Source organism: Plasmodium malariae, assembly GCF_900090045.1.
Source record: "Plasmodium malariae genome assembly, contig: PmUG01_00_3, whole genome shotgun sequence".
Taxonomy (NCBI): Eukaryota; Apicomplexa; class Aconoidasida; order Haemosporida; family Plasmodiidae; genus Plasmodium; species Plasmodium malariae.
Genome location: NW_021638313.1, coordinates 162,696 through 183,097, shown reverse-complemented (window position 1 = coordinate 183,097; position 20,402 = coordinate 162,696). Strand labels below are relative to the sequence as shown.

The 20,402-nt window shown below is 20.4% G+C and overlaps 2 protein-coding genes and 1 pseudogene across 3 annotated transcripts; 1 reads left to right on the top strand and 2 right to left on the bottom strand.

The window, feature by feature from the left end:
• Positions 1–3,554: 3,554 nt before the first annotated feature.
• Positions 3,555–5,413, top strand: PmUG01_00016100 (PIR protein; the record flags this gene model as incomplete). The annotated part of the gene is made up of 3 exons (XM_029005777.1): positions 3,555–3,572; positions 3,713–5,083; positions 5,213–5,413. The coding sequence occupies 3 exons, from the start codon at positions 3,555–3,557 to the stop codon at positions 5,411–5,413; spliced, it is 1,590 nt and encodes a 529-aa protein (XP_028859188.1).
• A 2,418-nt stretch (positions 5,414–7,831) lies between these two features.
• PmUG01_00016000 (STP1 protein) lies at positions 7,832–10,386 on the bottom strand (the record flags this gene model as incomplete). Its single annotated transcript, XM_029005766.1, has 3 exons — positions 7,832–8,811; positions 9,182–10,238; positions 10,366–10,386. The coding sequence occupies 3 exons, from the start codon at positions 10,384–10,386 to the stop codon at positions 7,832–7,834; spliced, it is 2,058 nt and encodes a 685-aa protein (XP_028859187.1).
• A 6,046-nt stretch (positions 10,387–16,432) lies between these two features.
• PmUG01_00015900 lies at positions 16,433–17,216 on the bottom strand (annotated as a pseudogene). Its single transcript has 2 exons — positions 17,172–17,216; positions 16,433–17,047 (listed from the first exon to the last, which is right to left on the bottom strand). Coding segments are annotated over exons 1-2 (660 nt in total).
• Between the last annotated feature and the right edge of the window lie 3,186 nt (positions 17,217–20,402).

Genomic DNA, 20,402 nt, shown 5'->3' with positions numbered 1-20,402 from the left:
ATATTCTATAGAATTTTAAATTTAGGATGATAACATATATATATATATATTAATTTTAAATTAATATTTTTTTGTGAATAAATATTTTGCAAGAAATGTATGGATGTCTATTTCGCGCTTCGTATTCCCTGTAGGTATTAATAAGTAAAATACATTATATATATTATTAGTGATATTCTACAATATAAGAAGTTAATAAACTAATAAATTTAACACTTTTGAGATAATTTATATGTTTTATTATTATATATAATGTTATAGTACGAGTATTTTTATCATCTTATCTATTACGTATTTAGAAACAGTTATTAATCCGTTTAAAGTTTGAAAAAATATTTCTTAAACCTCTAACGAACTACAAAAAATTTCGCAATAGGTGAAAAGGTGAAGTAAAATAATATATTTTATTAATATATCTTTAGTAGAAGATATATAGGAATATAAAGTATTTATTAATAGATGTTATATAATTGAGGTACATTGGTTCTTTATTCGTTTATCCATTCATTTGACCAAATGTATATGCATATAATTTTATGTATCTATTTATAGACTTAGTAAATATTTAACAAATAAATGAAATATTTTTGAATTCTTTACACTTAATTGTATACACTAAAGTAGTTTATAATACCACATAATATAATTTGAAACAGTAAATTTAAATGAATGAATTATATGGAAAATAATATACCCCTTTAACACATTCATTCAATTAAAGAAAATGTTACATGAAATAAAATTTCTCATTTAAATAATGCATAAATTATTTAATTTTTTTTTATATTTTTTTAAATTAATGTTCGACAAAAATGTATATAAAACAATATTAATAATGGTATATCTAATTGTTCTCTAAATATACCTGTTATTTTAACTGCTGAGTAATATTATAATGTGGTCATCCCAAAAGTATAACAATATTTACATTTAAACTGAACTTACAAAATATCTAACAAAAATGGATACTTTTTCTTTTTAAATATTTTATTTTTAAACAAATAGATAATAAGAAGCACTATATTATATACAATCAGCAGATAAGTATTTTTTGGAAAAAATATTAAGTTTGGATATTTTTCGAACGTATTACTTTTTTCATATAATATTATATTCTTTAGAACATAAAAAATGTGAAGTAATTAATAATTGTTTGCACATTTTTCTAAAAATAAATTCTGTATATAACTACGTACATTCGAGAATAAAGAAAATGTTATCATTGTCCTTTCAAGTTAACTTTAAACTAAAAAGTAGAGCAATAAAAGGAATAAGTCTGAGGTGAATTTTTAACTTAAACATTAATAAATTAATGGATTAATTGGTTCACTTGTTATACATAATATATTTAAGTATAAGATATTTAAATTAATAAATAAAAATAAGCGAGGATTATAAAAATAATTTGTATATCTAATGGTAATAATATGATGACTATGATTAGAAATTACGAAGCGTATAATTTATGGAATTTAACATATGGAGATTCCCGAAATATAAAATAAATAATCTAACATAATAAGAAAAAATTTTTATAAAAGGATTTAAGAAAGATATATTTCAACAAAAATAATTAAAGCATTTTATTTACATTATGCAATGTCCACTATTGTATTATTAGGTAATTCTGTGTAATCTTATGAGTGACAATAATGTAATCTGTACAACTGTTAATACCTCTAATCAAAGAAAGTATATAACATAATAAGTAAATTATAAGAACAATATAAATAAAAATTAACATATGATACCTTTTGAAAATATTTGCAATACTATTATTTTTTTTATTCACTGTATAATGAAGTATTAAATATTTTATTTTCTCTCTAATGAAACTTAAGAAAACTTAGTTTTATATTCATTTTTGCATTGCATGTAAACAAATTATAATAATATGAGCATAATAAAATATTATATTTATGTATCAAAACAAAAGCATACTATGCGGACCAACAAGTTAAGTAAACAAAAAATAAAATTAAATTAAATATAATGTAAATGTAATATGTAACATAATAAATATTTATTTTCTCTTATGCATAAAATTGACAGAAAATAAATCTTCTTTCCATGTATATTATTATATACTATATAGCTTGTAATATTACATTCTTAATTTTCATGTGTTATAATTTTATTAAAACATGCTAATAATCGACTCATTTCCGAATTGCAATATTTTATATGTTGTTATTTTTAAAACACAGAATGATTTATATATATATTATATATATATTTAAAAAAATAAGAAAACATTCTCTAATATTTTCTTAATTACTAATATAATAAATTATATTTTAGTTCATTTATCATTAAACAAAAGAAAATATATAAAAAGGATTAAATAATCCGTACAAATTGTTCCTCATAATAATGTTCCTTTAAAATTTTTTTTTAGTTTTTATGAAAAGTTAAATAAATATTGCAAATATATTTCCCAAATTTAGTATTCAACTATATTTGAATTGTGCTAATTATCTTTTAATTATCCTAAAAATAATATTTTTATTACGCTCGATAGATAAATATATTATATTCCAATTTTTTAATGTAATTAACAATTTAAAGTTTTTATTAAAAATGATTCATTTGATTGGTTTATTTCTGCATAAAAGTATTGATGAACAATTTAATATACACTATGTGGACTGTAAAAATATAACAAAAAAAAATATTGACTTAAAATTTATTGTGGTCATTAATAGAGGTGAATAATTTGTATTCTTCTTATATATAGTCTACCTAAAAAACAATGAAATTATAAATAAAATAAATATATTCCAAATAAAATATTTTATCATATTAAAAATAATTTATTTGTTTATGTTTCATTTATTCTTTTTTTTAAATATTCTTTTTTTTATGTACATATTAATAATTTTTGTAATATGCACTCAGTTATTTATAGTAATGCGAGTATAATATTATATCGTATTGTTTATAATAAGTTAAAATATAAAGTTTTAATGAAGTAATGTTATACTTATTTATGCAAGTATTTTTTCTAAAAAAGGAAATTTGGTAACTTTACAGAGGTACCATATTAAGATACAAATATATATTTAGAAGTACAAAAGTGCTTGAAAAAAAATATATAACAGGGCATTACAATTTATAATTTTTTATAGTAAAAATTATATTTTCTCTTAAAGAAAATTGCATAGTAATAATTAATTACGTATGGACATATATATAATATATATATATATATATATATATATATATATGTGTATATAGAATAATGTTTAGCTATAATACATTTCGTATTTTTTACTATTTACTAATATACTCCATCAGTGTTAAAGTTATTTATATTTTAATTAACAATACCATTATAATAAAAATAATACAACTTTAATTTATTCTATAAAATAAATTAGTGTTACATTTCTTTAAGAGTTATGTAAATATATGTAATTACAAAAAAAACAAAATACTCGAAATGAGCCATTTTTAAATATTGCGGAATTATTCATACGTAAATATACATATATTTAGAGTTTCAACTATTTCATCTAGTAAATACAGTACAAAAAGGAAAGGAAATTACAGAAATGGCAGATATTGATTATGTATATTTTTATTTTTAGTTGAAATAATGATAGTGACACTTTCTTTAAATACCATTTTTCATATACAACATGAGAAAAATTATTCTTTGTAAGAAGTATTTATGTATTTACATAATTCATTTTATCTATTTAATTTTCAGGATGCAGTTTTAAAAGAATCGTATCCATATAAGATATATGAAGAACTAAATAATCAAGTCAAAAATGTAGAAAATGAAGAAAAATGTAATGCATTTAAAGATATAGCATCCACTCACAAGGATACATATGTTACACTTTGTAATAAGGTATCAAAACTTTTAGATTTTGTATTTAAAAAGGATACATCAGAAAATTTTAAAGAATATTGTTCGCATTATAGAAACTGGGTATATCAAGAAATATGGAATTTGTTTAAAGAAGGTAAATCAAATGATGATATCGAAGGTGTTATTAATAAATTTAATAAATTACAGATTGACCTTTTCATTAAGCACAGGAAACGTAATTGTTCTTTTGGATTTGATATTAAGAATTTACAGGGATTGAAATATAATATCGAAGAGAAGTATTTGTATGATTATTTTAAAAACTATAACACTATAAAAAGTAGTGAAACTTGTAATAAATGTAACAACGGTAAATATAGAGAATACCTTAAATCTATTAGTGATATATATAACAATGTGAAGGAATATTGTTGTTCGTATGGGATATCTGTATGTGATAATTATTTTTTGACGTGTAAAAATGAATTTGATCCGAGTGAACTTTTATCTGCATTGCTATCTAAAGGTAGTGAGAATTGTGATGGACTAAGTAGTATTACCGCTAATTTTGATGAAGAAAAATTAAATTCCGTTGAAACAGATTCAGAAGTTTTAAACTCAATTACTCATGGTGCATGCATCAATCTGAATAATCGAGAACGTGCATCAGATAATACAACAGAACAAAATTTTTGCTTATTAGCAACATCTGCTTTGTTAACTAAAAATTCTCCTACAGATGAAATTGATAGGCCAGACGTGTCTCGTAGAGAATCCCCCTTACGCAGAGCGAATTCAGGGTTCGGGGAACATCAGGCAGAAGTAGAACTACCAAAAGGAAACGCATTACAAGAAGGTCAACCTGATGCAAAAGGAATAAGAGGGGATTTTGGTGAGATCTCAGTAAAAATAGAAGCTGTACCTCCTGTGAAAGATGCACCTGGTCCTATTAGATGGAAATTTAACCAGAAAGGAACACTACAGTGTCCAACTAAAAGCAGAGATAAAAATGAAGAACTACTTTGCAAGTATATGGATGTATTAGTTGAAGGAAAATTTGCTACACAAATGGAAGGTACTAAAAGATACAAAGTGCAGGCTGGAAAGTCATGGACAAAAGATGATTTAAAACTAGCACGCGAAAGAGTGAGGAAAAGGAGATCAGCTAATGAATCAAATATATTAAACAACATTTTTGTTCGCATTTCTACTGGAGTTACTCTAGTAATGGGAATTATTTTTATATTTTACCTTTTTTTTAAAGTAAATACAAAATTATTTTTTGCTGTATGCATACGTTATTAGTTACCAATTATAACACATTTTTCTTAAAATACTGTAGTTCTGAATTAAACATATTATGCATGTTTTTTACTTTCATTTATATATTAGTTTACTCCCTTCGGATCACGTTTACGTAGGGATAGAAAAAGGAAACAAAGATATAGGAAAGATTTTACGGATTTATATACACGCAAACGACCAAGGCGCTTTTTAAAACGTACATATAGGCATTCTGACAGAAGGAGATTTAACGTAGTAAATATAGAAGATCAGCTTCATTCACGAAATGATTTACATAATATCAACTGACATATATCAAAGATATTAAGAAGCCCACAAAATTGGATTATATAAACATTTCTATTAAGTAAAATAAAAAGATCAAACAATAAAAAAAGGAGCATAAATAAAATATAGATACTTTTTAACATTTTATATATATTTTAATATATATATGTATGTATATATGTATATATATATATATATATATATATATATATATATATATATATTTTTTTTTTTTTTTGTCCTTTTAGAATAATTTATTTTTTCTAACTTTTTGTCAAATAATTTTTTTGTATTTATTTAATTTTTTTTCTTAATGAATTTAATTTGAACTTGCAATAATATTTGTTTTATATATGTAAAAAAGAACTAAAACGTTCCTATCTAATAATAGTTTAAGATTCTAATATGCCACAATTCAAAAGCGTATATTGGCAAAGCATTTTTATTTAATTATACTTATGAGATTGTAGCCTGACTTCTTATTATGAGTTCTTAAAGCATAACACATTTAAGATATATTATAGTTATATTTAAAGTAAAAATAAATTTGAATTTATTGAATTTTCCAGGAACTAGTAGTTTAGCACTTAAATTAGGACAATTTATCGTTAGTAAATAAAATTGGTGTAACTCGTTAAATAAAAACCTACTGTTTTTTTTTTTTTTTTTTTACATAAAAATATACTTATCAAATTATGATTAAATATTATTTAATATTCAATACTAAAACTATTTGGGTTTTCAATAAAAAGCATATATTCATATTTGACCAAAGCTTTTGGATAAAATAACTTTGTATCTGTAGAACACAGCTTTTATATATATAATGCGAATATTATATACATATAGCAGAAGGCATATTAAACGTGTTGTCGTATTTTTTTATTGGTAATATATATTAAATATTAGAGTAGTACATAGAAACTCTATAAGAATAAACTTAAAAAAGTTCATCATTAAAAATTTTAATACAATTATTTGTATCAAATAAAACGAAAAAAAAAGCAAATATAATAATTCAAAATTTAATCCAATGTACCCAAAAAATTATGTAATATTTTATTCCATGATATAAACATAAATGCAATTTTAGGTCTAATTTTATTAGAAATTATTATAATAAAAACTGTCTTATCATTTAAACTCTGAATATTCAGAGAAAGGAATTTTAACTCATATTAACACAGAAAAAAGACATATATAAAATAATAAGCAAAAACGAAAGAATAAAATAGGAAAAAAAAAAAATTATTAATTCTCATATTTTAACAATACAAAAAGTGTATAATAATACCATTTTACAAATATATATTTTGCTTATATATTTTTCCTAACATAGAAAATTGTTTCCTATGAATAAATTATAAAACCATAAATATATGTTAATTTAGCATCCTCCCATGTACAAATATAAAAACAAGTAGAAAGATTCATTCATTCCATATGTTTACAAGCATACCAGTAATTGTAACCTTCCATTAAAATATATATTTAATTTTGTGTAAATACGTCAGTATGACTAAGATATCTTAGAGCAATTACTTTGTATATATAGAACATATAGCACAGAAAAAGTTTTAATAGTTTCAAATACAATATTATATAAGGAAAATAAAATAAGAATTACCTTTTATAACTTTTCTTATATTTTTCTTAAAAAATTTATTTCGATTAGTATCGGAATAGTTACAATAGAAATAAATGATACACTTAAAAATATACAATTAAATATGCGTTAATAATTTAGGATTCAGTAATTATTAGTGAATATACGAAAAACAAAAAATCGTATTTAAATGTATTTTCATATAATAATTTACTTCTATAAATTACTCTAATTTTCTATTATTTATAATCGGAAGTATGTAGTTATCGCGTTAAAAAATTAAAATAAAATTTGATTTCCTTTTTTTGCAACTTTTTTAAACAATTGGGCTCAACTATTTTGGTAACGTTGTTTTTACGGAAACATTTCATAGCATGCTTTTCAATAATATAAATAAATATATATTTATTTATTTACTTAATCATATTAAGTGCAATATATGTATATATTAATTAGAGACTACCATAATTATAACAAAATATATTTTTATGGTGCCTTTAGGTTAATGCGAATAGGCATGGTGAACTTTTAGAAATCATAAATTATAGAATACCTTTTAAATAGGAAGATTATAATTAATAACATTTTGTCATAAAAAATACTCTTTATGTCTCAAAATTATATTTATTCGTCATATACAGTGCTTGATAATTTATTTCATTTTTTTTTTTTTTTTTGTTCCCCTAATATATCCAAAATTTTAAGATATCTGCTTCATTGACTTATTATGTTTTCATTTTAATATCGTTATGATACCTTTTGACCATGTTCTTACCATTTTATATGTTGTCCTTTTGTATTAATTAATTGTATTAGTCTACTTTATTCATAGTTTATATAGAATTTACATGTGTATCATCTTCTCCTATCCAATCCTTTATTTCATCTGTAAAATTATTTTTTTCCTTATAATCAAAAATTTCAGTATTTTCACTATTTTCCAAAACCTTTTTTTCCTTTTCAACACCATTTTCTATAATGTGATATTTCCTATCTGAATTTTTTTCTGAATTACATTCATTTATTGAACTGTCTAAATATGATTCCTTATTTTCTACATTTTTCTCTTTTTTGCATTCCTCTAATATTGTCATAAATACAAGTACACACAATTTTGATAATAATTTTTTTTTAATATACATATATAATTCTTCGCAACTTTTGTTATGTACCATTTCTTCTATATTTATTAGTGATACTCTATTTTCAGTTTCTTCATTTTCATATTCATCTAATATATTATCAAATTCATTTGTTAATCCTTTAAACCAGTCCTTTTCCAGATAGTGTTCTACAATTTTACCATTGTTTGATATCCACTCTCTCCATGCATCTTTTTCTCTTTCTAAATGTGAACATTTTTGATTTTCGTTTGAAGATATATATTTTAATTTTTCTATTTCTTTTAACTTAGCTTTTTCTTTTTTCCATTCATTTTTCAAATTATTAAACCAATCTTCTTTTTTCAATTTTTCAGAAAGATTTCTATGCTTTTCTATCCATTTATTCCATATAATTTTTTTTTCCTCAATACCATTGCTATATTTAATATTTTCCATTTGATCACCATTTATTAAATTAGGATAGGATCTATGTTTTTCATATTTGTATGCTTCTAGACATATTGCTAAAAATTCACCTTTTTTAAATTCCCATTCTTCATTTCTGAATGCCTCAAGTACTTCCATATGTACTTCTATAATAGTTTTGGATCTGTCCTTTTTTCTCTTTAGCATATTTGTATTATTTATAGTGTTATGTTCATGTATTTTTAATTTTTTTATGATTTCTTCATCATCATATATTGGCTCATCTGAATGATGATCTGATAAAAACTTGTTTATTTTGTCAGATTTCGAAGGCAGCAATATTCTGAGAAATTTAACTTGTCTTCTTATATTTTTCTTTTTTTTAAACTTTCCCATTAGAACGTACTACGATACAAGAGAAATATATTTAAAAATTAATTTATTACAATAATCTAATGTTTACAATATTTTTAATACTTAATTTTATATTACTTTAATAAAAAGAGTAAATACAATAATAATTAGAAACGTTGTTAAAAATGATGATACATATGGGTTATGTGAATTTGCTACTGGATCTGCATTAACATTATATGTATATATTGATTTGTTTAGTTATTACAAAAATAGAAAAGAAAGTAGAATTAATGTTACCTTGTATTTTAGAGTCTACAGGAGTAGTACGAAGAAGTTTAGGATGTGATACTTCAGCAGCTGCAGGAATAGTTCCAATAGCATTGTCTGCGTTTGATTCTTGTCCAGTTGAAGGTTGTAATGAAGAAATGCCTAATGTTTCCTGTGGGGATGATGAATGTATAAGAGAATCTGGTTTCTTAATAATTGTACTTTGTGTATCAGAATCTAAATTAGTTGAATTTTCCATTAAATTCTCTTCAGTTGTTTCCTGAAGTTGAGTTTGATCTGAAGGTGGATCTTCAGGTAAACTGCTTGGTTGACGTTCAGATGGACTATGTTGGTCATCAGGTGGACGTTCCACTTGTGATGGACTTTGATCTTCAGATACTGGCGAATCTTTAGCATTGACTTGATCTAATTTGGATCTGCTTATTTCGTTTTGTTCTTTAGGTGCAGATTTAGCAGGTTCCTGTGTTTTCTTATATAGGCATTTAGGAATATTATTTAACATTCTGGAATTCATTATGTTGCATTGTTTTGTCGGAAATTCTGATGACAAGCTTTTAAATGTGCAACTTTCACTAACGAGATTTCTATTACTCTCAAAATATTCTTTTTTACTTATAAACCACTTCTCATATTCTGTACAATCTTGTATACACTGAGTATCATTATTACAATCATATGTATTACTTCCCTTTTTGAAGGTATTTAGCTTATTTTTATATGATATATTTTTTTCACAGAAGTCTAACGCATTATATTTTAATACTAAAAGATCTTTTTCTTTCTTATCAAAAATCATAGGACAACCACCATGTTGAGTAAGCTTGTCAAATTTATTTCCAAAATAATTCCTAAGAACTGGAACCCAACGATTTTTATCAGTATATTTAGGATATTCATCCTTTTTCTTAATTAAAAAATTAGTCAGTTCTAAGCATTCTTTCCTGAATTCTTCTTTAATTATCTTTTTTCCTAAAGAAGCAAGGCGAGATAAAATTTGATTTCGAGTTTGTATAAATTCTAGATTCCCAATGTATTCCCATGCTCCAAAACCTAAACCACTGTAGTCCTACATTCGAAAAAATTATTAGGAATTTTTTAAGCATTAATTTTTTGATTTATCTATATTATTTCTTTTTTATTATAAGCAAATAATTTATCCATAAATTTATTAGTATTAAAAAAATAACTATTACCCGGGTAGTACAACTTTCCATATTGACTCTACATTATTACTTTAGTTCGTTTTAAATAACAAACTGAAAAAAAGATACAAATATATATCCTTCTATTTATCATTAGCATAATTTTAAAATAATAAATATTAATAGAAATTACAAAATTATGAACTAAGGAATAAATATGTGCACTAAAAAATGATATAATAAATTAATATTCATTTTATATGCTTCCAATATTTTTTACCTTATATAAATATATTACAACTAAGGATATATTCTAATATTATTTTTACTTTAAATCACTGTAGAGAAATTATTTTTGTGTAAAATTCATACAAACCTTATATAGAAAAAGTTAAATAACTAACATTAAAAAATTATATATAAGTGATATAAAAGTTACTATATAAAAATTATTATAATATAAGTATTATATCTTTTTTTTGTTCTTACCAAAGACACATATATAGAAATAACACTACCTGTATTAATATAATTAATTCTTTTTATTCTTTTCTTTTTTTTTAAAATATATAATCTATAAAAGAAATTGTTATTAGTATATTAGTACATACCTTATTTTGTGTTATATTTTATATTTATTTTTGATATAAACCATTGTTGTATTATTAGTATTATTTTAGTTTTTCTTCATATTTACTATGATATTACACAGAGAAGAATTAATATTATATAAATTATACTAAATTGTTTCTATAGTTGCGGAAAGTAAATACGACTGAAAATTATATATAACTTTTAATATTATATATATATATATATATATATGTATGTCAATTACCTAAAAATTAATTATAATAGATATTTATTATTCTGTTGAATGATTTAAAATAGTATAATTTATTAAATATATAATTATAGTGCATATATATTTCCACTTATTAATATGATTTCTCAGGAATTAATTTAAAAATTAAAATACATATTAAGATACATTAATCAATGACAATAACGTCAGGTACTTTTTTGAAATATTGAATATTATAAGGATATTCTTAAGTAAAAATTAATTATATTATCTTTTTTTAAAAAAGTAAAATGAAGTATAAATTTGTTTAGAAAATATTATAATATTATAATTCCATGTAAGTGGAATAATTTACAACACTAAATAATACAAAAAATATTTAGACATCGTAATTATTTTATGGTAATTATTAGTAGATATATTCTACTAAATGGATTAGAAAGATGCTATATTTTTTTTTTTTTTTTTTGTATCTTTTTTTAATTGATAACTAATGAAAATATACTTTTATCACTATTCATAAATATTTAATTAGCATGCAAAATTAAAAAGCTGCCATATTATTTTATAAATTTTTAGGACATAGAATTGTGAATGTAATTACAAAACAAATTAAAAGTATTACCAAAAATATAGGTTATTATACTATAATGTAAATATGTTATTAATAATTTTAATGCTTATGGTGAAACGTCTATACAAGGGATAGAAGCTGGTGAGAAAATAAAAAAATATGTATATATATTTATATATATATATATATTAACTGAAAATAAATTTTTGTAAATTGTTGCTTCACATAATAGATTCATCCATTATATATATGTTTAATAAAACTTTTATCTTAAAGAATAATTGGTTTGATTTATTTTAAAATTTTGAATTTATTTTTATATATTTTTTTGGTTTATTACTCTATTTTTATATTTTAATTTTTTACATTCTATTCTTTTTGTTTTCAAAATAAATTGTTTAATAACTATATACAAGGGGATTATTCATAAAAATTTTTTATTATTTTTAAAGATATTATGTATTTAAATTGTTGTATTATAATATGTTATTTACATATTTGGTAAACATAATACTTAAAAAACATAAAATAGTGGGCTAATATATAGAAATATTAATGAAAATATGATTTTTCCAAATATCTGTAGGAATATTAGAAGAACAACATGACAATTGTTTTCAAATATTTGTATAATCAAATTTATCTTTTTTTTTTTTTTTATACTATTTTATAAATATATGAACATTTTATTTTTTTTATTAATTTGTTATTAATTTTTTTGTTCTAATATATTATGAAAGTTAACATATTCTAATACACTTTATTTATAATATTTAATTAAAAGTAATACAAGATTAATAACATTTCGTATGAGCGATTGCATATTTCTTCGTAGTACTATGAATATATTATTTATTTATTTAAAAAATAATATTTATCATTAAAATACATATGCTGAACATACGCATTTTTCACATAAGTTATACTAATATAATTGATATATATAAAGTAGAACAAAATACAGATGAAAATTTTATATTAAAACAGTCCTATTTAACATTTTTTATTCACTTTAGACAACATAATTTTGTCTTATTTAATATGTATTAATTATTATATGAATTATTATAAAAATCCACTTATGTAATTAAATTTACAATTCATATTATTTCACACAAGAATTTATAATTGTAGATATATTCTCAGAATTCATGTAATTTTAAAGAATATTATTTATTAAAATATAGTAAAAAAAAATTATTTTATGATAAATAGATGCTAGTTTTACATATATACCTTTAGATATACACTTAAATGCAAAATGGAAACACACTATATAATGAACGTACATATATAAGTCATTTCATTAAAATTACAATGAGTTATATTAATCCATATTATCTTAATGTAAAATAAGTAATATTATTGCTGTTTTAATGATTATTATTAAATCCTATTAAAATACATATCATTGTTCTATGTATAATTTACTTAATATAACGTTATATAGTACTATTTCTTATCTTTTAAATTTATAGCTCTAAAATATATCATATTTTTAATAATATAATTATAATAGTATAAAAATTATTATATATGTATTAATATTACAATAATATATGACATACGCTTATTATTACAAATATTTAGCAAATGTAATAATAATTCTTTTTTCATTTACAAACATTGTCCATATTGCTCATATTTAATTATTAAATCGTTCTTTTTGATACATGTCCATTTATATATATTATATTAATGAGTTACCTATAATAAATATTGTGTATCCTAACTATGTCACTATTGAAGAGTTATATCGATAATCGTTTTTCAAAAAAAAAGTTAATGTATTTTTATATTTTCTTTGTTTTAATTACTTATAATTTTGAGTAAGATAATTATCTTTTAATTTCATATATATATTCTTTTTTACTCTGTTAAAATATATCACATGAATCTTTATGTATGAACTTTTTATAGTTATCATATTATTGCGCCAATACATATATTGTACATGCAATATACTTATAAATAACAATTTATGCTAACACCTTTATTTTTTGTATTTTTTAAAATAATATTCATTTAACTTATTCACAACTATAATTGTTATTAATATAAATATCTTTTTTTGAACATTTATATATTATAATTGCGTACAGTATGATATGATATCTGATATCACGGGAGTTCTCACGATAATTTTCAGAACCTTTTGGCGCTAAATGATCATTATGTTCGTCTAGATCTTTTAATATATTTTTATTTTTTCCTATTCAAGAATAAGACAAAGTCCAAATAGAATAAACCATTATTATAAAAATTACTTATTCGTAAAAACAACACTTTTACAACAATAATTTCTTGTTCTAATGGATTATAAGGTTGTACAAGAAGATTCATATTTATAAATGGAACATATTGTAGTTTTCCTCAATAAAAAATATGAAAAATATTGGAACAAATTTTATTGTAATTATTAAGAATAAATAAATAAATTCATACCCATTAACATGATAAGAATTTTTCTCGTAACTGTGATTGCCTCAGTTAAAATTTTAAGGAAAATGGGATTTACTTAGTATGAGAAGCCTTATACACATAATGAATAAATTTTTCGAATGATACAACATTGCACTTAATCATAATTTATTTGTTAGTATTTAAATTCTTTTAAAAATATTGCAATTCGTACAACAATTATTGCCATTGTGTGCAATATATCATTATATAAAATTATTACTTTATAAACGTTAATTCTATGAATATACACAAAGACTATATGAATTAATTTAAATATGGTAAATTTTAAGGAATAGTAATACAAGTAAAATATATTATAAATATATATAAAAAAAAAACTTTTCAAGTAATATTTCTTTGTAGGAAAACAAATATATATATATATTTAAGATAATTGTACATGAAATCATGTAAACTATACATTTCCTTCTCTAAAAATTGAACCTCTTAATAAGCATTCCAATTTTTTTAGTTATTGAAATATATAATTATTTTAAATAAGAAGTAATGTTTTGAAAATTGATATTCGAAATTATTTTATATTTATCTTTATTTATTTATATATATTATATAATAATAGAATTATTTATTAAATATAAAAAGACATGAAACGCATGCAAAATTTATTGATACTCAAAATTATTTATAGCCATATAAAATTACAAGCAAAGTGTCACATATCGAAAAAATTAAAAATATGTAAAAGGATGATGAAACAAATTTTATGAATATGGAAGGTTCCATATATTTTCCTATAGAAAAATACAAATCTTTTTTTAGCTGTAAATATGTATTATCTTAGATACGCATTTACTTTCCATAAAGAGGAATTTAATCAAAGATCACAGATGTGTTATAATAAAAATAAAACAATTCTAATACTCGTATTTATTAAAAGAGTATAATAACTAACAAAATAAATAATTACGTATATAACAATTCTATTACAACTCATATATCTGTAATAATTATAGAATATCTCTTAGAAATAAATTAAATTTTGAATATGTATTATGAATTATATAGAGAAAAAAGGAATATAACTTCTATTTTTATATTTTTAAAAAAATGAAGGTATAAATATGAAAGAATTAGAAATCATCTATATAAGCTATAATTATTTTTATATATTAATAAAATAATATTAAAATATTACTTAATATATTTGTAGATACTATGAAATGTAGTACTAACATATAAACCAATACTTATGCATTATTATAGTATTGTAAAAATTATACATATTTTTTAATAACTCCTAAAATTATATAGCTTTTAATAGATATATAACTCATTCTTTGAAATTTACAATTAAAATATAAAAGAAACGTTTTTCTCTATAATATAGATAAATGTCTTACTAAATTTTATTCTTTGATGTAATTGTTGAATGATACACAATATATATAATTATAAATTTTCAATATAATATATATTTAAACAATTTATAAAAAGTTTAATTAACACTACAGTTAGTAACAATAATAAAATTATAAATGATATTAATGCTTCACTTAATTATAAAGACATAGTATCTCGTGACTAATTGTCATAAATGATTTTCAATTAAAAAAGATATTTTTTCATTATATATTCATAGATTTACAAATATATAATTAATAAATAATAGAATACGGTTAAAATGATTCTTATGCTAAATATGATTTTTTACATATATTCTATAGAACTTTTTTATAGATTAAATATTAAGTGTTCATTACGTAAATAAATACATATATATAAATATAATAAAATACTTTTAGTTTATTGCGTTAGATATTAAGAAAGTTACATTTATTTTGTTATAAAAATAATAATTTTCATACTGGAATTACGTCAACAAATAATCACATTAGTTTAGTACAAAGAAAAAAAAAAAAAAATCAAACGAGAAGTTTTTAAATCAAATACAAATAATAATATTACAAAAAAATTGTATGAACAATACAATTATTTATTACTTTTTACCTACATATGTACATTTTCATAAGAATCTATTTAAATATACGAGTATATATCACTTCATAATATTTAATTAAATTGAAATAATACTCTATATTATATAGTTAAAAACGCTCAAACATTCAAATTTACAAATATACTAATAAAATATTTATTTAATCTTGTATATCAAAACTATCTAGCTATTCATACTTACATTTATGCAATTTAAGCAGTTCTATATATGTTTATAAAATATAAGACTAACTATGCTACATTTATTTAATCATATTAATTCATACTATACATAAATAAAAATATTTATTTTATCTAATCTAATAAATCTTCTTCATAATTCTTTTATGTTTTCTATATTTCATATAAGTAAAAACAGGACCTAACATGAACATGACAATTAGCATGAATAATATAACAAGAAATAATGTAAAATCATAATATTCTTCTAATTTTGTTTTCTTAAATAAACCAAATATTGTAGTTCGTAATGATGCTAATAATACCCACGTGCGTGCTAGAGTAGGTAAACACATTTTATGTCCAATCTTTTTACGCCCTAATTTTTGTTAAGTCTTATTGCTAATTGACGACCTTTTTTTAATAAAATCTATGTAATCAAGGTTATTGAAAACATTAATTTCAAAGTGATATCATTTTTTTCCTATATATATTAATTTTTTTCGTTCCTTATATTCCTTATCAAATTTTTTTTTATAAAATGAACTTCTGCTTCATTGTATGTTCGTTTCTTTGTTCCCCTTTCTATTGTTGGATGTAACATTTTCATCGTTCTCTTCATCATTAATTATCTATTGTTCTGATTCTACAAAATTTGAATGATTTTTTTATTCACATTCTGCCAGTAATCTGACATTTCTTAAATATAATTTCATATGATACTTATGCTCTCTCTTTGATATATTAAACTTACTCTACTAAAAAAAAGATTTATATATTATTTAAAAGAATAATTAATTTCAATCTGAAAATTAGAATTGATAAAAATAAGAACCGGATAATAAAAAATACGAATTTCTTTAAATAATATAGTCATACCTGTTCAATGTAAAAATTGCATATCCAGGATAAAAGTATAAACATACCGATATTAATGAAAAATATTGACTAAATTTTTTTCTGCATGATATATAATTTTAATATAGTACTATATTCAGTAGGAAAAAAACAAATTATTCTTTAATATATTTTAATTATATTTTTTACTATATTTATTTTATTATTTTCGTATTTATTATTAATAACGTAATAACGTATATATAATTAAAATTTTTTTTACAAAAAATACAAAGAATGGAAACTCTAAATATATAATATATAATTTATATCTTTATGTTATTTATAAGAAATTAATTTTAATAAAAATAATATAATTTGAATTTATTCATAAATATCCAAAATATATAATTTAATATAGTACAGTAATTAAATAATTTTTATATAATTCTTTTCGAAAAAAACAAAAATAAACAAATATATACATAATCTTCTAATATTTCAAATTATTAAATATATTTAAATGTATAAAGTATAGAATATATATTATGTATTATACTATATATTAAGAGGATAATTTGCAGTTTTAATGATTCTTTCTTATTAATAATGCTAATTTTGTAAATATTACATAATGGAACGAATGTTTATTATTGTAGTAAAATATTTATTATCGTAACAATATGATAATAGTAATAGTAATTAATAGAGGAAACGTTTTGAACAAATTATGTATTATATTAATTATAAAAATTAAAAATATTGAATTAATTACGATATATAATGTATTTAAATAATCATATTAATATGATACCCAATAATATATATAAAAAATATATACTTCAGAGCTAATTGAAAAAAAAAATTATTCATATTATTAGCATAATTTTGAAAATAATAATTTTTAAATGATTTTATTATATATCATTATTTGTAAGCGAAATAACTGTAAACTCATGGAATTAATTTATTTTTACTGTTTATTACCTAAAAATATATATTCAGAAGAAACATAAATATAATAAAAAATAAGAAGCAAAAAATTGAGATAAGAAGTAAAATTTCCTTGAAAGTATTTAATACATTTTTCTCGGTTCAATAATGTATCAAATGAAGTATATAAAAAAATAATTATAATTTATAAGATATAATATACACATAATAAATAAGAATATATTTTAATAAAATATGTTATTTGGAAATATTTTTTTTATAGTAATTGAAAGAATATATTATTTTTCTATTTGTTCTTTTTCATAGCAATAATACCCGGAACAAATTCTAAGGACACATTAAAAAATTAACATAAATAAATAATATTTTATTAAAAATAACTTTACAAAATATATATTATACACCTTAATAATTTTATACTTTATGTATTGTATGTTGAGCATGTAAATTATAAATATATCAAAAGCATAAAAACATATTATAATTATCCGATGTAAAACTATATACTATTTTTTACTTCAATAAATATTATTCATCAAATTAAACAATTAAATGTTTTAAAATAAAACAATTTTAAATTAACTCCTATGCATTTTGCTCTTTTAACATACATATATATATATTATTGTCTTGAAGTCATATAGTGAGACTCTTAGTTTTTTTTGAGATTTTTCCTAATACGGTAATCTCACATTTATAAGTACAGTTAATGTTTTATTATAAAATATATGCAAAAATATTTTAAATATTCATAATAATATATATATAACTTGCAAAATGTATTACTAAATTGAACCCTTAATACCGCAGAATCCTCCAAGTCATTTACTTATAAACAGGATTTTTTAATTTTAACAATATTCATTATTTCTTAATATATTTTGATCATTTTTCATAACAAATAAACATTTATTTATATGAATTATATATAATTTTCTCAATTTAAGCATTCATATACAAAAAGTTTATTTTTCTAGTAAAATATTTTATTATATATTTTCACGTACTTATAGCATAAGAATTGTTTTTCTTTGCATATATATCTCAAAAATCTTTGCCTATTTTTGTGTAATATATTTTTTATATTTAATATGTTCCATTATTAATTCATTGTAATAACGCACTTTAATGAACAGAAGATATTAATTTTCCATTTCCACAATACAATTTTCATATTTTTACTAGATTTATAATACCATGTTTATAAAAAATAAATTTTTCATTTACATATTTAATTTTTATCGCAACTAATATATTATTTATGTAGTTTCGTATATAATTAACCAAATAAATCAATATTTTACTTTTTTACAAAGAAGACATGTTTCATTTTTCAGCCCTTATTATAATTTAACACAAAAATTATCTGTTTCACTATTTCTAAAATTCTCCCATAATTCAACTGCATATGTATCCTTATCATCCAAGTTAAGACATATAATTGATTATATAATAGTCATATTAGTAGATATGATACAATAAATAAAATAATTTTTGTACATAGATGGAAAATATTACAAATGAATAACTCCCTTATAAATAGCACGTATGTTCAAAAGCATACATCTTTTAAAGCATATTAATTAACTGCATGAAAGTACTAAATCTCAAAGATATACAGATCTAATAAAATTCTAATTTTTCATTTACTGGTACAAAAAAAATCTACTTCTAAAGCTACGGTGAATGCATTTATCTTTATATTTTCACTTATTATATTTACATTTATTTTAGTATTATTCACGTTTCCTTTTGCTTAGTACTAAAAATTAATTTATTCAAAATTTTGAACGTTTCACAGTATCCCTGTAATATGTTACTACAAGAAATTACTGTTTCAATAGTGCTCTATATATAAATATGCAATTTATTTAATAATAGTTTACTTCACTTATACTCTTCTTTGAGCTTTAATAAGAAAAAATAATAATATATATATATACGAAATTCCCCAATACAGATAAATGGTTATGTGAAAGAAATAGCAAATTCGTCTTAGAGAAGTAACTATATAATGTATGCTGTTCAAGATTGTAATTTATAAATGTTTAATTACATATTCCTTCGTATATATGAAATAGAATTCTGAACAATTTAACTTAAATGCATTTTGAAAGGAGTAACAAAAAAGAAAAGATTAGAATAATTTTTTTTAATAATAACTTTACAAATATAATAGTATATAATTATGATTATAATAGTATTATAAAAAATTCATATATTAATTTTCACATAAAAAGCATAGCAAGATAAAAAAAATAAAAATAGTATATGAAATTGAAAGACAAATATTTTTCGCAAAAAAAATATGAGTAATAC